The sequence below is a fragment of the Anopheles arabiensis genome, chromosome 2 (genome assembly GCF_016920715.1).
Source record: "Anopheles arabiensis isolate DONGOLA chromosome 2, AaraD3, whole genome shotgun sequence".
Classification (NCBI taxonomy): Eukaryota; Metazoa; Arthropoda; class Insecta; order Diptera; family Culicidae; genus Anopheles; species Anopheles arabiensis.
Window position 1 is genome coordinate 98,362,563 of NC_053517.1, and position 26,430 is coordinate 98,388,992.

The 26,430-nt window shown below is 44.0% G+C and overlaps 1 protein-coding gene across 1 annotated transcript in view; it reads right to left on the reverse strand.

Moving 5' to 3' along the window:
• The window catches only part of LOC120894822, a 102,862-nt gene that overhangs the window by 10,526 nt on the left and 65,906 nt on the right, over positions 1–26,430 (reverse strand). The window contains exons 6-13 of the mRNA XM_040297662.1: positions 20,550–20,721; positions 14,505–14,640; positions 13,237–13,380; positions 12,951–13,151; positions 10,814–10,882; positions 8,820–8,929; positions 8,078–8,292; positions 3,341–3,479 (exon numbers count right to left, since the gene is read on the reverse strand). Coding sequence (XP_040153596.1) covers positions 3,341–3,479; positions 8,078–8,292; positions 8,820–8,929; positions 10,814–10,882; positions 12,951–13,151; positions 13,237–13,380; positions 14,505–14,640; positions 20,550–20,721 — 1,186 coding nt within the window. The remainder of the gene's footprint in view (positions 1–3,340; positions 3,480–8,077; positions 8,293–8,819; positions 8,930–10,813; positions 10,883–12,950; positions 13,152–13,236; positions 13,381–14,504; positions 14,641–20,549; positions 20,722–26,430) is intronic.

Below are 26,430 nucleotides of genomic sequence, written 5' to 3' on the forward strand. Positions count from 1 at the left end.
ATACTGCGAGTAACAAACTTACGAAGAGAGATATAGAGACAGAGAAAGGGAGTGTAAAATGAAGGAAAAAAGCCATCCCATCGAATCGATTCAATTGCAATGACAAGTGAGGTGTTTAAGGATAATAATTTCCATATTAAAATATTCATTTGCCTGCGACCGACAGAGGCGATCGCAGACAAAAAGCATACTGTTTCTGTCCCTTGCGCTTTTGTGACCTGCAGAGTATCGATAATGCACCGGCCACATTCCTGCGGCGCGGTGAAAGTCACCCTCCCCCCCCCCCTTCAAAAGCGGAATGTATAATTAATCTTCACAAAATGGGGTTCAGTTTGTGTGACTTCGATTCCGTCTCGGGAGCTGCGTTGGGGCTGAGCAGGGGAAATGAACAGTGCAGTTTAAATTATTCATCTGGTTTTGCTGCAATGGCGCAGGGCGACGGGTGCCGGATGCGTATGCTGCAACTGGCTGGAGGACCGACTGGCCGGAACGTCCGGGCGTCCGCAAATTAATATTCAATCGAGATTTCCGATGTGGTTTTCTTTTTGCTTTCCTTTGGGTTGAGGGTTTACATCTCTTCCATTGGTTCAATTTGTTTTAAAACCCATGTAACAGCAAGTTTAAAGAGGTTTACATCCATTGCTGGATGCTTCGTTTGGCAATAGCAAATAGGAAAAATCAGTTACGTCTGAACCAATTCGACTCATTGGATGTGTTCAACTTAAGCAAAGCAAGATGTACCTAATTTTTTCCTTCGTTTAGTTGATATTGGGCCCCTTTCCGTTTTAAGTTCGTCGGCTGAAATTTTAGCCTATCAGCTGTTTGCATTGTATAGCAGTTTTCGAGCAGCTATCGAAGTGAGTATAATGTACAGGTGGGCTTATCCCAAGGTGTATGTATTTAGAAGGTTGATTTTTATAGCTTCTGCTTCTGAATGAGGATTCAAGAATATTTGTGAATTCTTCAAGCTACCAAAAAGCCTGTTTGAGCAAAAATTTTCACCCGTCCTGTAAAAAAGTGACGTGCAAATTTGATTATAACCATCATGCTATGAGACCACCTAGTCTAAATACACATTGATAGTGCATTACACCACCTTGGGATATATGAAAACACTTCAATTGACATTACCCAAGTGACATTTGCTCGAAATTGTTTTTCCATATCTGCTCGATTAGTACTCGATACGCCTGAAATTGTGGATTTGTGTGTGATAAAGTGTGTTGAAAGCGCTAAGATTTGGTGTGTTCGTAAATTAGACTTTCTTCTATCGATGGATGATGCTGTCGAGCTCATTTTACATTCATAGCTTTGGTATTTGATGAACAACAAAAGCAAATTTTGTGTGAGGTCATTTTCTAAAAAATCGATATTATTTCAGTATAAAATTGCTTCATGACCAACTATAACGATAGGAAACATCATTTCCGATCGAATCTAGAAGAAAGCAACGAAAAAACCGCATCACAGTTGATTTTACTGGACTTTTTCCAAATTCCCTTAAACTGGTCCAGTTTAAGGGAAGTTTAAGGCTCCAGTTTAAGGGAATTTGCTCGAATTCCCGATTATTCGTGCTCGAAAATGTCAGTTGGGTATCGAGCTCTAAAATCGGGGTTTTGAGCTATTTCCCTTAAACTGGCGCCTTAAACTTCCCTTAAACAGCACCAGTTTAAGGGACTTTTAGAACAAGCCCTTTAAAATCGACTTTGATGTGATTTTTGTTGTTGCTTTCTTATCTATCCTTTAGGAAATTACGTTTTAAATCCTTATTGCTGTCCGTATAGTCATTTAATACCAAAAACCATCGAAATTTCACCAAATAACGCCGTACGAAATGTACCTTCTTTTTCGGCAAATATTAAAGCAAATTAATCAAAAACGAATTGGACGCCATCTTCATTCAATACAAAAAGGTCATTCGCACGCACAAACGAGGTTTTGACGCCTTCTACATGGTTTTTTACACACAAATCCACAAATTTTGGTATCTCTAGCATATCTTTTTCGTAGCACCGTTCGAGCAGACCATAGTTAAAAATTTAAAACAAATATCACTTCCCAAGTGACATTTGCTCGAAATTGTTTTTCCAAATCTGCTCGATTAGTGCTCGATACGCCTGAAATTGTGGATTTGTCTGTGATCAAGTGTGTAGAAAGCGCCAAGATTTGGTGTGTTCGTAAATTAGATTTACTTCTTTCGATGGACGATGCCGTCGAGCGCATTTTACATTCATAGCTTTGGTTTTCGATGAAAAATTATGTTATAAAATTATGAACATTATTTTATAAAAAACGGTCTTTTTTAAGTATGAAATGCTTACAGGACCAACTATAACGATAGGAAACATTATTTCGGGGCGAATATAGAAGAAAGCTTCGGGAAAAACCGCATGACAGTTGATTTAAAAATTTTGTTTTGTGTAAATTCCCTTAAACTAGTGCAGTTTAAGGGAAGTTTAAAAGTACAGTTTAAGGGACTTTGCTCGAATAGCCGCTTATATGTGCACTAAAATGTCTATTTGTTTGGGACGACCTTGACGATTTTTCTGCCTTGACGTGCCTTGACGAGCACTCGAATCTACTCGAATCTAATTCTAACTTTGAGGCTAAAATAATCTAGCCCGAAAATCGCAGACTAGTTTTGTGTGGTTTTGTATAGAGTGTTCACATGATTTCAGCCGCCAACTGTCAAATTCCATACAAAAAAGCTAACTAGAATCTTAAAGGGCCCAATTTTTAGATTATTTAAAGATAAGTAGCAGCATACAGTCCGATAAAAGCGCTTCAATTTACTCTTTTCAGTCAAGCAAAGCGTTTAAGATGCAATAAATTAACCCTGATTGTTAACCTTCGCCCAGCTTCAAAGAGAACAGCTATTGTTTCTTACTAATCTTTTTTTGCGCCCGAATATGAAAAAAGCCAAACAAATCCCACGGGTTCATAATTTCTCGTTCTGCCTCGGAACACCGTAGCATAAATCTTTTAGGCGCTATTTGGTTTGATTAAGTGAGACAATAAATAACGCTATTGATTGCAATTCAGCGTATCGTAAGGCAAAAGCTGTATTAGATTTTTTTTTGTTTGTTTGCTGGCTCCTCCTTCGCCCATCAATAAAAAAAGTCAGTGAGTGTGTAGACAGCAAGGATGAGAAAACAATAGGGCATGAACAAAAGGGAAGGAGAGAAAGAGAGGTGCCTCAAAGCTAAACGTAAAAGCAAATAACAATTTTTCTTGGAAATGAAAAAAGAAAAACTCCCAAACCCAGCAATACCACATAATTCATTCGCCGGGAAATGAGGGGGTAGATAGAATACGGACCAGACACACGGATGATACTCACATTGACACATTCAGGAAGCAGGTCAGTAGAAATTCGTTGTAGATCGCCATCGATATAAAGCGGCTTTCGTTGAACTCGGACGGTGCCTTCCGGACCATGATGCAGAGCCGGACGCCCCAGGCCAGAAACAGGACCTCCACTGGTTGGTGGTGGTCGTTGTTTGATGCATGGTGGAAGGGGGGGAGTGGAATTTGTGGTCATATTTTTACCGAGAAAGTAAACACGCACGCGGTCGGTCGGTCGGTCGGTCGGTGGGCGGAAGCCGGTACCATGAAAAGCCATGAAAAGAAAAGAGCGGACAGAAAGTTAGTGCTTCGGTGGAGAGATTGTAGTTAGCGCTTTTTGTGCGGTCGCTTTCACAATCTGTAACTATGCTATGCTGCAGCAACGCGACGCAGCGAGTTTGCTACACGTCGCGTACATGCGAAGTGCAGAAGTGTGCGCAAATAGTGCTTTGAAGCGCTCTTGTGGTAAAAACCATATCTGTACGCTCGCGCTGAAGCTGTGCGGGACTTAGTTTATAGTCAGAAAAGAAGCAATACAAAAGGATAGAAAGAAACTGCTACGCTGCACGCTGCAGTTTAATAAACAAAACTGAGTGCGCGAAAGAATTTGACCTAGGAGTTTTCTATAAATCTCGATGATGATGCACAGGGCAACAAAAAAAGGGCACCACACTGTACAGGAGATAGTAAAAGATAGTGTGTCGGAAACAAGTTCAAACAAAACTTTCCGAAACCCATCTTGCTTCCCCGGGCAGCATTTTCGTACAGTTGCAACCCCACGGCCAGATTGTTTCTTTTTTGGCTGGAAGTTTGGTACAATTTATGAAAGCTGAACTTGATCCGAGAGAAGCTGAACAGCTTTCTGTAATTCACTTTGCTTTGTAGTTTTTGTACTTTTTTCTTTATTTTTACCCAGCAGTTTCTTGCACGCGTTGCGCAGCGGCGCTAGTTCAAAATTTGCAACGGAGATGTTTTCCTACCGCTCAAGCACGGTTCGCAGGTATGCAACGACTTCTCTAGAAGCGCGCCGACAGATTTACAGCTGCAACTTCCTGGCTGGAAAGAAGAAAAAAAAGGCAACGGTAGCTTTCGCTTGGTGCAGTATGCGCACACTCCCCAGCCTGCCTGCCCATCATGTAGCGGAAGGCATAATATGTGCGCCAGCTGCAAGCGCAGCCAGAAGTTCAATATCGCAAGCGGAACTTTTGCGCGCCGCGTTTCTGGAGAAACACAGAAGACAGAAGTGCAACATGTGCTAGTAATTTAAGCCGTAACATGCTGCTAGGGGAGAAATAGAATGCCTCTGTGCCGTAGTGTAGTACCGGTGCAACACAATTTTGCCATTTTAGGAAACACACACCAGGGTTTGGTAGTGAAGTAAAAAAAGGGTAGCAGAGAAAAAAGAAAGAAAGGTTGCTAAAATAATGATCACTTTTACAAAGTATGTCAGCACAGGCCTTGCTCCTGCTGCTGCTGCTGCTGTGCAGAGTTGCCTGATGCAGTTGCCTGATGCAGGCGGAGCGGACACACTCCAGCACACAGTAGAGCCAATAAATATCCTGCTAAGGTGTGAAGATTTATGCCGTTGTTTTTCTTGCACGCCGGTGGTAATGGTAGTGTTAATAGCTGGTGCTCAAATTATACAGTACGGATGCTGGGGCATCGGAACACCTTCTCTTGGCCGGGACGGCCGCCGTTCGAAAGGGAAGCTGTGGGCAGAAACATTGTGTTCCGGTGTGTGTTCACGGGCGTGTTTAAATTTAAACCCCTTTTGAACAACCCCGTTTGCTGTGTCTGTGAAGGAAGAGCCAGCGAGTTGATCGTGTACTATGGGTTATTGTTTTTCCCCCTGTTGTAAAAAACGTGTTCGTTACTAGCTGTTCTTTAACTCAGTTCTTTGATTTGGAAGATGGTTACTACGTTTCACAGTTTTTAGTTGTGTATTTCAAAGAGACATTTACATCCGCTGTTCAATTTGTATGTTGATTTCCTTTTAAATAGCCATGAATGTTGCCTCCGATGTAGCTACTAAGAAGTAAAAACATCTTAAAACATTCAATAAATAAAATGTTTTTAGTTGTGAGCTTTGCCAAACAAAATGCTTTCAAAAGAAAAAAAAAAACAAATCAGCTCATTCTTTAGATTTTGGGCATTTTTTGATTGACTATCTCACAGTCGTTTCGTGTAAAAATAAGGAACACCAATATTTTCTCAATATAATAAGGAATTATGGGGCTGGTCTGGTGGTACAGTCTTCAACTCCTACGACTTAACAACATGCCCGTCATGGGTTCAAGTCCCGAATAGACCGTGCTCCCATACGTAGGACTGACTATCCTGCTATGGTAACTATAAGTCACTGAAAGTCCAAGCTCACTTCAGGCAGGGTGGGTACAGGCAGGCCTTGACCGACAACGGTTGTTGTCAGCCAAAGAAGAAGAAGAATAGTGATTTATGTATGCAATATACTTAACATAAATTCAATAATTTTGGATTACACAGTGTCAGACATTACGTTAAGGCCGGGCTACATTGATCGTACTCTCTGGTGTAATTTAAATTTTCACTAGCGCATCTGGCGGCGGCTGGAGGAAGCTTTTTTTGGTCGTCGAGGGAATGGTCGTGCCGGATCTCAAATTTAAGTTGTTTTTCCATGGTTTGTTGCCATGGAAATGGATGCAATGCTTATAGGACATGTGCATCTACCTTTTACAAAACTTTTCTTGTCCAAATTAGGTTAAAAACATGTAAAAATTACATATTTTTTGAAGCGGCTCCAAATTGTTTGGAAAAATGCTTCGGTCAGCCGCCGCCAGGTGCGCTAGTGAAAATCAAAATTACACCAGAGAGTACGATCAATGTAGCCCGGCTTTTACATTTTTCAAAGCAGTGGACTTACACTCAAAAATTTAAGCCTTAAGGCCGGGGGACACTGTCCGTACTTGCTAGTGTAATTTCGATTTTCACTAGAGCATCTGGCGGCGGCTGGTGGAAGCTGTTTTTGGTCATAGAGGGAATGGTCATGATGAATCTTAAAATTAAGTAGTTTATCCATCGTTTTTTTGTCATGAAAATGGATGCAATGCGTGCAGGACATGTGCATCTACCTTTTACTAAACTTTTCTCGTCCGAATTAAGTACAAAACATGGAAAAATAACATATTTTCTGAAGCGACTCCAAATTGTTTGGCAAAATGCTTCGGTCAGCCGCCGCCAGATGTGCTAGTGAAAATGGAAATTACACTAGCGAGTACGGACAGTGTCCCCCGGCCTTTAGAGGCAAACATTGTGACACGCTGTTAAAAATTGCTGCCTTAGAGACAAAAACAGGAGAGTTAGAGCCAAAATTTAGTGGCAACGACTGTATGGTATGTAAGAAAAGTCGTAATTTGATTGAACCTATTTGCCGATTTTGGGCCGCTCTGGTGGTACAGTCGTCAACTCGTACGTCGTAACAACATGCCCGTCATGGGTTCAAGTCCCGAATGGACCATGCCCCCATACGTAGGAATAATTATCCTGCTATGGGGGGAACAATAAGTCACTGAAAGCCAGAGCTCACTTCACTAGTGGGTACAGGCAGGCCTTGACCGACAGCGGTTGTTGTGCCAAAGAAGAAGAAGAAGAATTTGCCGATTTAAGATTCTTATTGAATATACCTCTTTGAGCACAACATAAATCCATCTGTTAGAATAATTGATCTCCTTCAAACTTGATCGCTAAGTGATCAAAGGACTATATTTCTGGAGTAATTGATAGATCACTACAATCATGAGCTACAGTAAACGAACTCTGGAAAGTAGCAAAGCCAAAAAATGAGACATCATCGTATTATTAGTATGCAACTCCCACCTTTTACTGAAAGGATAAAGGTACCAACTAAATTACTAATTATTGAAACGATTTTTCTATAAACGTTTTAGTGGCCCAAGCTATAAACCCATAAACCTAACAAAACACATCCCAAATGCGTAGGCTTGACTTCAAAGTAGCACGAATTCTATGTGGCTGAAGTACAGTGCAAAGAAGCAAGCAGGATTGGATCAAACAGCGCAAGGGTTTCTTCCCAGAATTTGTAGCACAGCGTGAGATGAATTGTTGAATCTTCAGTTTTTTTACGCATCGTACGGCGCCTACACTAAGCATAAAGCAACATCATAAACGGAAACGCCCAAACAAGTGCTGCTTTTATTTACTAAACCGTCTGGACCGCAGATATCCATTGAAGAAATCACAAACAAGTCCAGCATTCTAAATACTCATTAAAATTCACCAAATCTAAAAAAAAAACACTCACAAAATAACACGTAAACCAAAGCGCAAAATCAAAAACACAAAAAAGCTTCAAGCTCATTTGCACGATTCAAATTAATCCTATCTGCTGGTCCGTAATTATCGTTTCGTTTTTTTTTTGTACTTGACTTGTTTCTTCTTTCGTTTCAGTTTCGCAAGATAGTACTGCCCTACATCGCCGACGGCGCTAACCGACAAACCAGTGTTACACGCGATCGCTGTAAACTTGGAAGAACGCAAAAACAACAACAACAACAACAACAGCAAACACGCCCAACACTTCCACCGCCGGTCGAAGCCAATTTAACGGGCCAGAACATTTTAATTAATCCCGCGCAACCGGCATTAACACGAACGTCTTTACCGGGAAGGATCTGGACTGCGGGGTGCAAAGCCGGAAACGCAATTACGGAGTGAGAGAATGGAGAGGTCTACTTACGTGAGGTGAAGGTATGATCCCACCAATCCGTTTTGCACAGGAACGCCTTCAGATTGTCGGCGGTGCGGCCGACGATCACTACCGGCGGTGCGACCAGCGTCCGGACCAGGAGCGCTATCCCGACGAAACCGCACAGCACACCGATGCGCTTCAGCAGGTAGGCGTCGGTAATTTTGACCGCTTTCGCTGACCGAACACGAAAAATTACCGATATCCTGGAAAAGGGGTAGTTTTTTTTAAAGAAGGAAAATATTTTGAACAAAAGGTATGAAGGTATAAAGCGCAAGGGTGAACAAAAAAGGGTTCGTAGTCTTGGTAGACATTGCGGTGGCATCGTTTGCGGGATTCTTGTTGGGTTGTCTCGTCGCTTTTTGCTGTATTCTTTCATCGCCTCTCTTTTTTATTATTTCTGATCGATTCTTTTTACCAATTTTCTTATACGTTACGAACTAGATGTACCACAGCAAAGTAGAACTCATCCACTTGTTGCTACTTTTTCGATTGATTCATCAAGGAAATACAGCTTTTCTTTGCAGACAATCACTCACAAACACACTCATGAAAACAATTCATTATTTGCGCTTACTTCCGTTTGCTTCATTCATGAACCCACGTGCTACGGACAGCTTGCCTGTACCAAACGCCTTGGTTACCTTGGTTACGCGCACCAAAAACGCGCAGCGCGGGTAAAGTTAATTGTGATTTTGCGAATAACAACGGTCCTGCTGGTGGTTCAACTTACCGCCATGTTTTCAGCATCAGCGCTCCGTACGTCAGGGAAAAGCCAATTTCCCGCAACCAGATGCGGGCGGTGCAGGAGTAGAGCGACGGGGGCGGATACATCACCACCGACTGTCGAGTCCGGTTTCCGTATGGACAGTTTCCGCAAGAATAAACACGCGTTTTGCCAACAGTGTGACCGGAGGGGGCGAAAGGAGCAGTCAACAAATTGAACAAGAAAGAGAAAAGAGAAAGGGAGAAAAGTGAGTGAAAAAGAGCGAATGAAAATAAAGTGCGGTAATGTAATGAAACTTCTCCTGCGAGCAACAACACAGCACAAACCCATCGAAAGCACGTTGGACACGGTGAGTGAAAAGTGTGATTGACTGAGCGATTCTAAAATGAAAGTGTACGATGCGTTTCATTCCCTGCCCTCCACCTCCCTCTCTCCCACCCCTTGGTCCGTCACCACTACCATAACCTCTCGCGGGGGCAGTTAGTTATGTAAATGAAGGTAATTAGTGATTCTGGCGGCGTTCGAATGAAGTTAAAATTAGATTTCGTTTTTAGCTTTCGGTGCGAACATTGCTGCTGTTGTGCGGTTGTTGGTATATTTTTTTTCTGTTGCAGGTTTCTGTGCCCGGGATGGGGCAAAAGAATGGGGCGGCAACCAATTCCTTCGCGCTAGAAAACAACACTCCCGCACAGCTCGAAAACAGCGCTCGAACCGTGGCCGGGGGAGAAAAAAACACAAAATGAATGAATGGGGTGAGCCCGCTGTGGTGGTAGTTTTTAATTTGCTTTTACTTTTATGGATTTTTTTGGTGTATTTTGCTCGTTCCATCGGCCCGGGCGAAAATGAAAATGAAAGCGAAATGAAGAAATATTTAAATGCCACTGACGCGATGCGGTGACGGGTCAGGAAAAAGGGGGAGAAAATAGGCAAAGTGGGAGGGCGGGCTGTTGAAAACTATGCCAACCCGAGCTTTGATTTACGTCGATGTGCTTTCGTGGCAGGAACGTGGCCTTCTGTCTGGGCCGGTAAAGGCTTGTCAAGTGGACGTGGGTTGTGTGTGTTTGCAGAAGGACGAGAGTTGAATAATCGTAGCAAATATTTGCACTCGACCAGTGTTTCTTGGTGGTGCATTCCTTTGCCGGGGCTTTTTTCTATTGTTTTCGAGATTCAAGAGAACACTGGTGACAATTTCCATCGCTTTTGAAGACTCCGTGTTTGAAGAGTAAAGTTATTTAAATTGAATAAATCTCTCTATGAATAGTTTGAATAGTAAAGAATCTTCAATTATGCTGCTACTTTGAACTGTTTTAGTAAACAAAGGATTAAATAAGAATTTTCATATCTATAACACTGTCAACATTGTAAAGTTTTGGCATGAATAGTTAGCAATGTTGGTTAAATTTCAAAATTATAATTAATGCAACAGCAACGAGCCCTGATGAAGTTGATCATTAAAAGCGGATTAATCTATCTCATATTGCACTTTTATCGTGATTTAATTGCTACAATCGAATTTAAATGAGTTTTCTTGTTCAAAAGCCCCCGGACGGCGGGCTGACAGCGGAAAACAAAACAAAAATCGTACAATAATTTAAACTGAAATTAAATAAAGATATCTCATTTCAAAAGGGATGAAAAACAGAAGCAATTGCAAAAGAGGCTGAACCGTATTGAAAAATGCTTCAAAGAAAAAAGGTCACAAAAATGTTTAAAAAAAAGCACAGTAAAAAGTAACCCACCCACGGCAAACGGCCATTTGTAATGTAATGAAACGAAAGATTAATGTATTCCTTTGAACGAGCTGGTCGCCGGAAGCCTCGCCACCGCTCTGACTGACGACAACAGTCCGCGAAGGGAGTAAAATAAGTGCGAAGGAGGAAGAAATAAAAATAAAATTCCCCCCCCAAATCGAATGGATATTTGAGTATGTTTGCAAAATTAAAACCCCTGCGCTGCGAAGCCCGCGTTCCGCTTGGTCGGCGAAGGCTGGAGGCACTTACCGTGCAATAAATGCAAAATGCGCCCAATGCAATTACACGCAGCAGCGCTGGACTGGCCGCCCTTACAACCTGCAATGAGAGTGAGCGAAAGAGGAGAAAGGTGTGGGTGAGTTTCAGTTACGTTTGGTCGTTGTTTTTCTTCACTTTTTTGGTGTCCATTTGCAGCAAAACAGCACAAATTAAATTTCGCCCAAATTTCGCAGCAAATAATTGTACGAATTTAATTTTGCTACCACGTCGTTGATGGTAGAAACTAAAAAGGAATAAAAGCTGAGTTTGGTTTTGCATTCTTTATATGTGGCGTTTTTACTGCTTATCGGAAGCTTTGGACCGATGCGCAGATTATGCACAGTTTTTTTTAAATGCATGAGGATTGTGGACTTAAAGCTTTTAGCTTTCTGAAACACAATGCGATAGGAAGATGAAAAAAAAGTATTTTTTTTTGTCAAACATATAATCACATTTAACATTCTTCTCTACCTCATTTCGTATTGCAGCAAACGCAGGTCACAGGTGAAAAGGGTGTTAAAAGCTTTGTTATTAATTGAAGCAAAAATAAAATCATTCCACTACACACACACACAGCAGTGCAATGTAATTCATGGCCGAACCGCACGCATGCTGCATATTTAACACCACCAATCAGCAATTGACACCTCCCGGCTGGCGTCGGGTTCAGGTTGCGCGTTGGTGTGTTGCGTAGCGGACAAACAAGCGGACGTACGGATCTGTGAAACCGGGAATAAATTAATTCCAAAGCCTCCGCAATCCAGAGAACCGTGGTCGATTGGCAATAAAAAAATGGTGGCAAGGTACAACAAAATCAAACCACCAAACGCCAAGCCTTTCGCGCGTGTGTGTTTTAATATGCAATGTCAACCGGTGTCGCTCTTCCGCAAAGAATCCAGGGATGCTGGAGGGTAAAAAAATGTAATTTACATTTCCCGTTTTCGTGGAGGAGAGAGAGCAACCTTCATTGCGATTGGGTCAGGGGTTTTGCGGCCAAACGATGACGGGTTTTGCACTGTTTGTTTGTTTGGTTTGTTGCAGGAGCTGCAGCTTCAAGCAAAGGTCTGGCAATCGATAGTGCAATGATGACGAGTGACGAACGGTTTATCCGGGCTGACCGCACATCCCGTGGTGTGAACATATGTAGGCGCTTGTGGCATTGTTTTTTGTTGTTGTTGTTGTTGTTGGTGGTGGTTTTTTTATGTGTTCGTTTGAGAACGATCGTGCATGTGATTTAAATTTTTAAAGCAAAATTTAAGTGCACTGGTAGTGGTATTTTACAGCTCGAATACGGTAACTATGGGTGTTAAAAACAGATCTTTTTGAAGATCAACTCAGTTCCGGTTCATTGATAAAGGTGATCATTTAATCGGATCAATCATTCAATCGTTCGTTATCTGCTAAACCTGTCAGTTAATGCCTGACTGACAAGTATTAATGCCAAATCTGCAGTCAAGGAGCAAAAGACCATCCCAGGGCTCTACCAAAGTTTTTTGGTTATTTTCCAATTTGTTTTGAATGGTTCCCATAGTGTTTTTAAATTGGATTGTATTGTTGTCCAATAGGATCTTTAAAAAAACTGATGCGTATTTCACTCGCTCAATTTACTGATCCGGATAATTTGAACGAATCCGGATCTGATCTGACATCACTAACTTTAACATTCAATTGACTAGCCGTAAGACTTGACCATTGTACCACGAGGAAAAAACAACAATTTTATCCTTTTATTTCCCAACAGTAAAAACACTTCCCGTGTAAAAAAGGCTCCATTCAATTAATAAACTAAAGTCCACTGTTGCCTTGCGTTTCTATTTACGCACACACGGAGGAGGCAATCTCTAAACAAGGCTTGCAATAAATTGAATCTTTTTTAATCAATTCCGAGTGCGCGCAGTTCCAGTTGCTGTGTTCAGCAAACAGTTCTCTTTCACTGACGCGGAACGGCTTAAATTAAAATTATTCACCGTACGGCGTATGTTGGTTTTGCAGGCTCTCTGCCCACTTCCTGTACGCTGCTAGGTTCTGCCTACCACACCACAAATGAAAAGCAAACAAGCATTCTAAATGCAAGCCCGAACGGACGGGTCCCTTCTTCGCTCTACACCCTCTCTTTTTCCCGACCTACCTTCACTTGCTGGTACTTGAAGGTAAACACGGCCGCTGGTGGGAGCAGCCCGATCACGGCACAGGCCAGCACGAGAATGGACGTACGCATCGGCCAGTTCAGGGCGGCCACGCACGGCGATGCATCCTCGCAGTAGTCGCAGCCTTCCGCACACGGCAGACATTCGTACGAGTTCGGGATGCTGTACGTGCTGTACTCGTTCTGCAGTGACAAACAGACAAGAAATGAATATGGAACAAAAAAGAGACACTCACCATGCAGTCAGTTTTGGGCCACCAACGCTTACCAGCATAAGCTTCTCGTACTCTTCCTCCAGCGTGCTGCCGTTGAAGTACTTCTGCTCGATCGTCGTGTCGGGAAAGTAGTAGCCCTTGCGGCAGATGCACCGGTACGAGCCACGCCGAAAGCCAAGCCCCGGGATGGGTGTACACTGTGTAAGAAGAAATGTACAAAGCAATGCTATATTTAAAAAAGCGTTTTACAGGGCTTTAAACACAATGCGCACTCCTGCAATGCCTGAACGCAATGGAAATAAACGGAGAAATAAATCGACACGTAAAATAAATCAAGTGCTTCTGCTAAAGCTAGGGCCGTGGGGCCGATGGGGCTTCCGGACTCGGTGGAAAAAAGAAAGGTATTTCTCGTTTTGCAAAGCAACATCAACTTAACGGAAGCGATGAAATGACGCCCAAATGAACCACGGTTACAAGAAAAAAAACGCACCCAAGCAACATTAAAGTACCGGCAACATTGAAACAGCATTAAATTAATTAAAACTAATGAAAGCAATGAAAATTTATCGCTTTCAAGTTCTATCTTTGAGGTAGGGCCCTTGCAAAACCGCCGGCGCCGGTTGAGATGCTGAGATGAGAGTGGGGAAAAAAGGCGGAAAATGAAAATGTACGAAAATAAGCCCTGACGCTGTGTGAGCGAATGGGAAGGTGCATCACTGCGCGTGCTTTAATGGGCCTCGCCATAACTCAACCGTGCTTGCTCAAAGGAATTTACGTACGTATGGGTGTAGCGTGGTTGTTTTTTTTTGGATCGTTTTGCCTTACATTTTCCACTCAATCTGTACGGCACACGGGGAGGTGGTGAATGAACAAAAACAAACAAAAAAATGGGGAAAAGCCAGAATGAGTCCGTCCCGGCCAAATTCGGCAACAGTGTGCCAACGTTCCGGGTGGCTTGAAGGTTTGTTTGAAAAAAAAAAGAGCCGGCAATCCCTTAAAAATACCATTTTAACGTGATTTTCGCGTTCGCACATGGGGTTAGTGTTGCCCAGCTTTCGGCATGATAAAGCATTGACTTGGGTGTGGAAGAATATTCCTTCCCTTCAAAAAAAAAAGTTCCTAAAAACCTTTCCCCATCTATTGTTGTGTCGAAAGTTAACGGCTGTTTTGAAAATTTTATTACACAAAGCACTACGAAACGACCAACGTGAAAAAAAAAACAAAGCAAAACCCTGATGATCCAACTCGACGTATCTGTATATGTATCGTGCCGTTCAGTGTCGTGCAAAAGGAGTTGGGAGTATCCCTTTTCGGTACTTACCTCGGTCGTGCGCTGCTTGCATTTGTCCGTGCCGGCGAAAATGTTGAGCGGCTGCGGTGCCCCCGATGGGGAGTTCTTCTGCGGACACTGATCAATGTCGACGCGCCTTAAATCGATATCGATGCCAGAAGTGCCCCTGCAGGGAAGGGACGGGAAGAACGGTCAGTAAAGTGGCCAGCTGGTTGGTTGAGGCGAGTAAATGGAGCATTATTCATTCGTGTTGGTACGTGGCTGGGGAAGGTTTTGCGAACGCTAATGAATAAATCGATTTTGATTTTGCTTGCAGTGGGTTTAGGAAGCAACTTTGTCTTAAATTTCTCTTTAAAAATGTGTTAAAATTTGCGTAAATTATTCAGATAAGCAGGAAAGATGCTTTCTACCTAACCATAAAGATGCAAATTTCTTTAAAAGTACTGAGTGAGTATTGTAAATTTTTGTGTAGCATATCGTTTGAGGAAGTACGTCATCGGCTTCCTCTTGTGTAGAACCCTCTTGACGGACGTCCGTGAAGCCATTAATTTAAATATAATCCACACCAAATGAAGCTCGACTGGCGCTTGCCAAAATTCGAACCACTCACTGAAATCAATTATTATTGAGAAACAGGAAACATTTTCATTTGCTAAATATTTAAGCCACTGGTTCGGAGCGATCTTCGCCGAACCATTCGACTACCGTTTCTCGGGGTTTCTCCCCGGGTTCACCATTGCGAAACAACTTCCGATGTTAATCTTTCTCAACTTTTCCTACACCATCTAGCTTAATCCATCAGCCCGGTGTTGGCTGATGGTCGGCAGGCGCGATTTGCAAATTGGCCAAATGACTCCTCTGACAACCGCCCCTGACGACTGACGCTCGACCGTGCGACAAAACGGTCGCACAACACCCTCAGACACGCCGTTACGTAAGGGGTAACGATATCAGCAAAGGAACTGGAGCTTTGCAATGAGTGTCGAAAGCCCACGCACGCCATAACAGTGGCCATAAGTCAGCGTCAGAATATCAGCCCAAAGCCACTGCCCACTGCTGGAGGTTTCGCGTTCTGTTCACGGCCGATTGTGGAAAGTTTAATCTGATGAAAGCAAAACAATCGATAAGCGGCAGCTCGGAACCACCGTAATCGGATGTGACGATGTGCGGCGCGCGCGCGCTTTGCTGAATGGACCTCTTACGGGAGGGCAGCGCAGCGAGTAATCCTATTAAGTTGTCGCTCATTGATTTTTAATTGAACATGAAATGGACCGACGTCTCGTCGTGCGAGTTGCCTGTGTGTGTGTCAGTGTGAGTGTGTGAGTGGACGTAGGCGTTCTCGCTGTCGACGCATGCAATCGGAACGGGAAGTAGATCTCACGAGACCTTCTAATAAGTGAAAGTAATCTTTTTTTTTGTCGTGTTGCTCTGACGGCCAATTCCGCAAGGAGTTCTCGGTTCTGGGAAAACTGTCACGGTGAAGGTGAAGCTTTTCCGGATTCCCATTCTTGTCCGGTTTCTTTTCCGCTACAGATGGCGAACTTTGGCTGCCTGCATGGATGGCTTGTTTTTGTTGTTTTGTGATCCGTTTGCGCTCAATGCTGTGTCCTACTTTTTGTTTTCTTCGAAAAAGAAGCAAACAAAAACCGAACTGACTTAGTTACCCTGGAAGAGACTGGAAGTACAGCTATGGAACGTCTGCAACATTATCATTGCTTGTTGTTGGGGGCTGCTTTTCCTTGTTTTTTCCCCACTCATTAAGGAGTTCGCCGACAACTTCTTGACACCATCTCCAAGGTAACAAAGAGTCGTGGAACGAAGAGTGACTAAACTTTGCCTCCACGGTGCTGATGTTGTCGATTTAAGAGCTAAAGTTAGCGTTGAACTATTTGCGCTCGCAAGAGAGAGAGAGAGAGAGTGAGAGCGTTTCTATCGTGAATTTTTTATCGGCTTTTTCTTCGATTTCCTTCTCGAAGCTGAACGATTTTGATGTAATTTATAACAGCACAAGGTATCGAAAGTTAAGCACCGGGCAAAGTGAAATGGACACAACTGCACAGGAAAATAAAGCCCGATAAGTGTGGTCGGGCAAGGGTGCGAAGAAACATTGTTCTACATCATAATAAAAGCTGGCACAAAGGTGTCTGGAAAGTTGGGCAGAAGATTTACCAACGCTGATAGTCTCGCCCCAAAGCCCCATTGATCAATCGTGGAAGCTAACACAAACAAGTGGACCTATTTTCTCGCTTCTTTATTTTTACGCCCTTTCGGTACTGCACAAAAGATTCCATCAACTGATACGCTTGTAGATGGCGAAACCGATTAATCATCACCAAGCTTCAAAGTGTGGCGTCTTTGAATTATCAAACGAAAAGAAAAGAAAAAAAAACGTTCACAATTGCAAATCAAAACCGAAAACCACTCTGGAATGGTGATGGTGGAAGGATAAGGATCTTTCGGGGGATTTTTTTCTGCACTTTACCTAATGCTCCATTCACTCAACTATTAATTACAGTCCCGATAATTAATCTCCCGAGGCACGGCCGTTGCTCACCGTTCGCCCTTCCCCCAGTACGGGTCCAAAATCTGCAAAGATTGTGCCATCGATAAGCGCGTTGATTAATATGGCGAAAAAGGAAATCGCCCACAGGGCCGAGGCGGAGGCTCACAAATCGAACGCTCGGTCGGCGATCGTTCGGTCGGTCAACGGCACTGGAAACCGCATCCCAGGCAACGGCACTTCTGGTCCAAATCGCATTTGGGAAGGATTTGGGATACGGCCAATGCCTGTGGAAGCTATTTCTGCTAAGCGGATTGCCCACCCAAGCGTTGAGAAATGTGTTGCCCGCTGTTAATTATAAGAGTTGTCCCGTTACAATGGAGCGAACAAGGGAGGCCAACACGAAACGGGGTTTGTTTGACATCGAGATTGGATCAGTAGAACAAGAAAAAACACTCCGATCAGAACGTCAGCCTGTGGTCTAGGAGGTGAACCAACCACCTGTAAGGCTGGATCCACCTTGGACAGCAGCTCCGAGTGTCGATTCTGTCCACTGAAAAAGCCGGTACAATTTTGACACCCGTGCTAGAACCGTCCATCCCATTCAATCAATCTTTGTGGTCTAGATCCACCCATTTCCAGCGCTTGCAAGCAATTGGGACGAGTATCAGACCATCCCTCTAACCACCAACTCGACAGAGGTTCTAACTTAAGTGGTCTCACAAATACCTTGCAAGTCTACGCCACTCTGTGCGCGGAGCTTTAGGACGACAGGCACCGTGTGCACGATGTCTTTTCCAAAAAGTAGGCCTCTTCGACACCGATTTATTGACCACACCGATGTGTAACGATGAGTGATTTACGGTACTTGACGGATCACGTGTCACGTAACGGGAGTGCCCAAAATTCGGACATTAACGATGCTGACCGGGCGAGCAATGCTTGGCTCAACAAGTTCGAAACGCTTGGTGTGGTGTAGGTTCGCCGTCGTGGCCGTCCCCCAGAATTACCGCAATCAATTTTCACTCGTACAGAGCGCCCTGCTCTGGTAGGCTGTTGCTTTTCGAGTCTTGGACGTCCCTGGGTGGAGACATTTTTGTGTGATGATGAGACAACTTTCGTTTAGCTAAAATTTCATCATCGAACGTGCTACGGGGGTTTTGTGTGTGTGTGTGTTGCTTTTGCTGTTTCGTGCTTCCTTTCGCTTTGTCAAAGCTTTCTGTCCCTCGTCTCGTCGGAACTGAACGCTGATGAAGATGGAAGAGCGAAAGCTCATTCAATCAAATCCCATTACGGGTTTCTGCACGTTCGCTGTGTTGAGGTGGCGGTTTCGAGTCAGGCTAACCGCAACGTCTCCATCCTCCCCCGGAAGCTGCAAATGTCGTGCCGTGCAGCGGCATAGTCCTCTGTCAAGGGGTTTTTTTCCCCCGCTTTATTACGATCTCTTCTACACAAAGCCCCAGTTAGAGGGAGTTATTTTTTTTTCTTTTCTTCGCATTCAATTTCTTTGCCTAGTTTGTGTGCTGTGTGGGCTGCCCAGCTTGTCTCTAATTTCCCGCACCACCCGCATTCACCAATCATGCTCGGCCATCGGCGGAGAGTGAAATGGCCTGTACCGAACAATAAACTTTGCTGTGTCCGATGGAATCCGATTGTCTGTGAAAGGCTGCGAGTGCTGGCTGTGAGGCTGTTGCATCGCCACGCGTCCCAGTGTACCGGTGGAACCGGTGGAACATGATCCCTTTCGGGATTTTTGCGTCCAATACGTCCAGTCCGTTCAACCGATGGCAGAGTACCCCGTATCCCGTTTTTCCGTCGATGGTTTCCACCTCCTTCTCGTGCCGGTTCAAATTGGACCCATTGGGACATTGGGAGTGAGTGTTTGGTTTGGTTAGCGTGGGCGCTGCCAGCACGATGCTAAGCCTTGGCGCGCTGAAACGATTGCATACAACCACAAACACACACACATCCATTCATTGTGTGCTGGTTGTGAAGAATGTGAACAAATATTTCTGCGAAAGATGGCAAAAACATAGCGGTCGGTGCTGAGGTCTCCCGCGGTCCAGTGCCTCCAGCCGGCAGGCTTTTTTGGTATTATTGTGTATCCCTGTGTGCTGTGTTTTCCTCGAGGTCAGGCCTTCCCCTTACCCCGTTGCCATTGAACAATGGCGCTTGGGACGGCGTGCTGTGCTTGTACCGAAAGGTTTTCTTTCTTTTTTTTGGGGTTATGCCTCGCCCCAGTATCTGTTTCACTTCAAACGGGACGGGATCTAAAGGAAATTGAAAGCTCGGCAATTATTTGCAACCCTCAGCTCTATTAATAATGGGGATGTCGGCAAGGGACTTGTACTCGCCAGCACACACACAGACACACATATATACACACTGACAGACATATCTCGAATCGGCACGTGTCCGAGTGGAGCGGCATGTTTCAACCGTGCGCTCGCTAATCGTTTCGCTTTTTGGGAAAACTATTGAAAAAGCGGCTCCGATTCCGATCTCATGAGCAGATAATCGAGCGTGCAGCAGGGAAGACCGTCCTTTCCCGCTTCTTCGGCCCATTTGAAACCGTTGATGCCATTGTTGAAACCTGGGAGGGGCTATAATTATGTGGAAGGATGGCTAACCAAGCCACAGGGACAGGCCTGTTTTGTTCGGCCTGGGAGAAGAATGAAAGAGTAAGCTTTTGTAGCCGTGCACACATTTGCACATTTTCAGCACGTTTGCAAGGTTGGATGTGAAATCTATTATTGGTTCGAAATTGAACCGTATCCGTAAGTGGGGTTCGTTATCGAGCGGGCTTTTGCTGTGCTGTGTGTCGTGAGCACACATCGTGGACATTTTTTTATGCCGTGCGCAGGTTTAGTCCGATTCAGACTTTCGATTCAAAATCAAACAGCACATCAAGCGAAATGGAAACAGACAAATGGCACCATTAAGCTCACTGGGGGGGTGGGAAATACTGCTGATAAAGCACGGCATATTAAATGCTAGTTAATGAAAACACGTAGCACAATAATTGAATGGTAGCCTTGGATAGAGGGAAGAGAAAAATAATACCCAAAAAAAGCAGTAATAAGTAATTATCGTAGAAGGAAATTGGAATGTTCATCGAGCTGCATTGGTTGAGCTGCAAAGCAGATGCTAATGAAAACACGTAGCATAAATTAAATGGTACTGAGTTATTGCGAGAAAAGATACAAATAAAAGGTAAAAAGGGAAGCAGCTCTGAGGATTGTTACTGTTAATGTCTTGGAACTCCTCTTCAATTTTTTTTTTTGCGATAAAAGATTGTCATTTTTGGAATCGATGGTTCACTTTCATCCTACTTCTTTTCCAAGCTTGTCCCGTTTTTCTGTTAAGTATATTAATCTGCTTCCTTCATCCACTTCGGGCACGATTTGCAAATGAGAAGAGCATTGAAATGATAAATGCACCTAGGTACCAATGCATTGCTTTAGAAGGAGAGAAATATTGTGAGTAATGTTTGTACCGTTTGCAATTAATTTCACCGTTACCGTACCAACTGAATGAACTGAAGGATAAAAAACCGAACAAACACTGACACTTACTTGAAAAAGTACGTCCCGTTCTCGTACCCGAAGAAGGGTACCGTGTACGTCAGCATCCAGATATTGCCACCGCCACAGTCGTAGTACGGCTTCGACCATCGTCCGTCCTCGTACTTGACCGATAGGATTTCGTCCGCCTGCCGTTCGGTGTTGTTGGTGTATACGTGAAAAGCTGCGGCGTGTCCGCGGTTCCGAGAAAGAGAGCGAAAGATGGAGAGAAAGGGGAAACACATTTCAGGAAAATTAATATTAAATGTTGCTTGGAAAATTTAAATCGCACCAGGAAGCTATTTACGTTTACTTTTTTTTCTTTCTTGCTGTTGCTTATTTTGTTTGTTTGTTATTTTATTTACTCCCTTTCTCTCTTCTTGAGAGCAATCAGGCGAAAAGCAGCAGCAAAGGACTTCCGCGAAATCAAAATCCATTTTCTTGAAAGCTTTTTTCGTATTACATCTTTGTTGTGCGCGTCTTGACAGGAGTGGAAGGGGGATTTTTCCCACCCATTTTCCAGTGTTTCCGTTTTACGAAGTAGTAAATAAAATGATAAGCAAGGTAGTAAATGGGAACCTTGGGAGCAGATAATGCTACCATTAATACCGTACTTAGTGATAATGATTGGCTCGGGGCGTATTACGACGAACGAAATATCCAACTATTTTAGAGTTTGACTAGTTTAAAAGGAAGAATAAACAAACCCACCAGTTCAAGAAAGCGTAACCCACATCCTCGTAATGATACACACGACAACACGCACGCAATCAAACCTAATGATGTGTCATACCGATGCGCTATCAAGCATAAACTTGAAAATTTCTCATCGCAACAAAAAAAAAAGACCCTACCACTTGAAAGCAGTGGGAAGACAAAAACAAACAAGAAATGTCACACAGCTCACAGTTGCCGGCGAGCAACTTTTAAATGAGAAACTTTCACTACGTCACTTTTCGCCACAGTAACGCATCCGCACAGGCAAGCAAGCAGCCAGCGCCGCAAGGAGCACCAGTTGAAGTAGAAGTTTCGTTCCCCGAAACCGTGCCAGCACCGTCAGGCAAGTTCAGCAAGATTTATTGCGACACTCTGGGCAAGAAACTTGAACTTTACTCGGAAGGTCGGCGCGCCGCAACCGTTGGGAAATTAATCAAACGCGAAAAGACAAGCCCTGTTTTGATACGTTTCGCTGGTGAGTTGTCGTTTTTTTTGGGTTCCGTTTCCAAGGGTGTTTGGTGATTTCTTCGAGTTTAGAACAAAAAAGAAGAAAGAAATCAAACAAACTACTATTGCCTTTTTCCGGTCGTGAGCCGACAGCCTAACATCGAGCTGATCGCCCCCTAGCTCCTCGGTGAGGAATTCCAGGGAGCGCTGTTACAAACTACGGGGACACAAACCGGAATGGAGTAGCGCGTTTTTGTGTGTGTGTGCGGTTGTTGTTGAAGATTGAGTATTCCCACGAACCCATTAGCCTGGGCTGGTGGTAACAAGTTATCCAATTTTGGTCAAATTTTGGTAGATTGGGGCTAGTATTTCCTTTTGCTCCTTCTTGCAATTTTGTTTTGCGTGACCTAATCAACCGAAAAACTCCCGCGATGATTCAGAGGACAGTTTTTCAATTTTCTTCGAAATTAGTCCGCACCTTGATAGTGCCGTTGTCGGGATGCTGTCTGTCGATTGTGGGCTTCTCAAACGACGTGCGATGATTGGGGTTGACGGTTGTGGAATTGGTTACATTGGTTTGTACGCTTTCTCCGTCGGATATTCCGTCGGATTTTTATTCCGTCAGATAAAAATGCTGCAACACTGTGTCAAGGTTTGCGACATGTCATCGCTTCAGCAGAAGAGCGCTGCGAGGTCTTTTTTGTATGTGTGCACATACGCTATAATGCTTGGTTAAAGAGAGTAGCATGTACACTCACAGAGTTTCCCAAAGTTTTGTCCTAATTTCCCAGGAACTTCAAACCCACATCACAGACAATTGGTCTATTTTAGTCTGGATACGGGTACGCTGGAGTTCCAGGGATTATTAAATCACTTTAAAACAAATGCCCCTACAACCACATGAAGATATGAGCGAAATTGTGACTGCGTGTGTGTGTGTAATTGTGTAACGTCTTAATATTTCCTAGAAATGCCTAACAGGAAAATGATAAGTAAGTAGACAAATTTTGCATGCTTCCTTCCCGGAACAGGCTTCTAATGCGGCCAATTCTCAGTAACGTGTGGATACTGAGGATATACGGATATGGTTGATTGAGCTTTGCGCTACACACGCATGACAATTTCCGGTTCGCCGGCTGTACTGTAGCGGGGCACCGTAATCTCTGTAGCCGCATTACCAGTGCTTGCGGTTTTTCGCCCGCTGTCGATCGCTGTGCTCGTTGTGCTCGTTGACATTTTAACAGAACATCATAATCACTGTACCGGCGTTGGTGTTTGAAGCACGCTTAATTCCCGTCAGTAGATTTTTAATCACATGTCCATAAATACACACATACAGACTTATACAGACACACGCATCTCCCGCTTAGTTGCTGTACGTGGTGCTCCGTTTTTTGCTGCTGCTGCTGCTGCTGAACATTATGCTAAACATTACCACCCATGTCAACACCAGAGGCAGATTCATTTTCTTCATAACGCGAGGACATGACATGGAGGGAATGAAAAAAAAAACAACACAGGAGCTGCGTTTTTTCCCTTTTTGGTTTCAGTTTGTACGCGTTTTTGTGTACTCTTTTCTATTGCGTTCATTCCCATAATGAAGTGAAGCTTTTACATACACAGTGCATACGTTTCCAAAGGGTTTTGTTACTTATTTATTAGTTTGAGTTTAATAGTTACCACTCATCTTGTTTAGAGCTTGTTCAAAAATTGTCTTTGCCTATTTTATACAACATTTTTTGGAAATGATACTTCTATTCTAAAAGTAACGACACACAAGTTTTGTCAATTTAAATTAATTGGCCATTGTAAGGAACAACATTTTCGCTGCAAAGTCATAAACTTTGACAGTGTAAAGTAAGTCCCAAGAAATTCTACATTTATGATAAAGGTTTATGCTTGCCTTCCTCTCCAGCAAGTACGGTGGTGAAAATGTCAAAAAATACGGTACAACAGCCAGGGAAAGGACGTTGTTTGCCTGGGCGGAATTTGAGAGGCGGTGCTCATCAACGATGAAGTTAACTTGCTGTTTGTTCCTTCTCGGTTTCGCTCGGCCCACCGTCGTCTGCGCAGGAGTGCGCACAGTCCCGCAGGCTAAAACTGTTCCACACGATGACGGACTCCCATCGAACCTGATCGCTTTGGCTCACTTATCCGGCCTTCGCTTCCGCTTTCCGAATTTTTGCTTCGGTGTGTTCCAGGAAGCGAGTCCACCACTGGAGTGTAAGGCGGCTTAAGGATACAACGGTTGTTGAAGGGAAGTGTATGGTTGAAATTTTTGCTAACCCCCTGTGCTTGTGTCGGTCGGAGGGTAGTCGACCGCTGCCGCTGACAACGGCGACACTGTGTTGATAGTGATGTTGACAGTGTTTGAAGGTTCGGAAAAATATGTTTGTTGTCAATGTTGTGCGGGATGGTGATCGGGGGAGAGAGGGGTGAAAAGATTCGGTGCTGAATCTGAACCATGGTATCAATGTGGAATATGGTGCCGCCTAACCCTAACCATGCCCTATGCATGCCTCCGAACACGCGCGGGATATCACCGAAGTGAGTTGTAATAATCATCTTCAGCGTGTGTGCGTGTGTGTGGTTTGTGTGCTCACCAGGAGAGGGGAAAGAATGACATGATGAGACGTTTACCATTATATCGTGAGTGTGTGTGTGTGTGTGTGTAAGGGTTGGTCTGAGTTCAGGACATTACAGCTTAAAGAGCCAGATGAAACATCGATGTCGTCCCGGATCAAGGAGGAAGATAATGGGAGCTTTTTTTGCACAAACATGTACACCATCAGTGCTGGTAGGATTTTTGATCAAAACCAAGCGTGTGTGTGTGCTTTAGGGGAAAGCGGAAGCGGGGAAAAAAGACCTATATGGTCGGATTTAGGAAGTATAGGATTTCATGCGCTCATCTCGTCTAATGATGCATTTTGCCACTTTGCTTGTGAGACGTCGTCTGGCTTGTCTACACTCGTATTACGCGCGCCGCCTTTACCGGCACCGGAAAGAGTGGAAACGATATTTGTTACGTTTATTGTACACTCTCGCATGGAAAGACAACACGCTAGCAATGACTTTGTAGCGATGAATTTGAGATACAATTACAAGACCCTATTGCTATTCGGAGGAGTTTTGCGCTTGAATGTAACAAACACACAGCATTTTCCCAAAGTAAACTTGAACCTCAACTTTTGATTGTTATTTCAAAACAACTTGATTTGCGAAAATACACATACCCACATTGTGCTGACTGCTGACGTCTGCAAATGATGCGGCAACAATTACTTTCCCACCATGGCCCCATGTTTAGCGGCGGGCAAAAAAAAAAAGCCGGCGATGGGCAAATGTTGTGGACAGCAAAAGTTTGCTTTTAGAAAGAACAATTTCACATTCACCGTTACGGAAAAAAAAGTTCTGCCCCACGGAGCAGCAGCGGCAGCAACAATAGCAGCGGCGAGTTCAAGTTTTGCAACAGTGGCAAGGGTCAGTCTGATTTTGTTCCCGTTCTCTTTCTCGATTGGTTCAATATTGCAGACAAATGGCAACAACACAGCAAGAAACAGCTGTCCATATTGGAGCGTCTTTTACCTTGCCGCAGGATGCTATTGTGGTGCGCTTCGGACGGGGGTGTTTGATTGTACACACCCGATACTCGTCGCGTTTTCTTTAGTTTTGGCTTATATTGGCCGATCGGTGTATGCCGGTGATAAAATGAAACCAATTTCGTACCATGTACCAAGCCAATGAAATTGGTACACGTGTCCAATTTTCGACCCCCGGGAGCACAGTTTGGATAATGATCAAACACGGGCGTGACAATTCTACGAAGGCAGTGGCCACTCCCTGTTTGGGTTGCATCATTACTGGGGACAAGTGGGACAAGCGCAAGGCAGGGCATAATGCATAACCATACAATGGGGGGGGGGGGGGTACACTTTCCTGAAAGCTAATCGAAAGTTTCCGAGAGGCGAAAGGATATGGTTAAGGGGTTTTTTTCGTGGAAATTTTTAATTCTATCTTCTTTCCTTACCGAACAAGCTTGCGGTGTTGTTCACAATTTCGCTGAGCGCGCCGCCACCGCACTGTCAAAACATTCGACAGTGACAAAACTTTGCCCTTCTTTGCCAAACTGGGGAATTAATATCAATGGAAGCTTATTAGAGCGAGACTAATTGTCTGCCAACGTGCCTTATTATTATTTTTTTTTTTGGAGCGCCCCTGTATCTCCCTCTCCATGTGCGTTTCCGTTTAATGGGGCTCCCCAAAAACATGGGCTCCACGTGAAGTTGGTGCAATTAATTATTTAAATCGCTTTACCAGCGCAAGAGTGAAATATGCTCCAGGGCTAGAAGGCGGCAGGCATCTTCTAGCAGCTAATCAGAAGAATTAGCGCGGCACAGAAAGTTTCTATCCCCTGTTGTACAACCCCAGCATGAGCAGGCGCCTTGATTTGTCAGCTGACAGTCAATGACGTGGCAGGCTTATCTGTTTGTTTGCAGCCCTGCTAGAAGGCATGAATGAGGAACATTTAAGAAACACCTCGCCACGTAACGTGAAAGATTTCGGTGGAAGAAACGTGCAACTTCCGGCGCTACTAGGAGCACAAGCAAAAGAGAAATGTAATTATGGCACGGCTTGAGAGACGGGTGAGGAAGCAAACGCTCTCAAAAGAGGCATTAGTTCAATTAGCACAACCGTATGCTGTCATACCGTCCTGTGAGGAGGAAAGAGT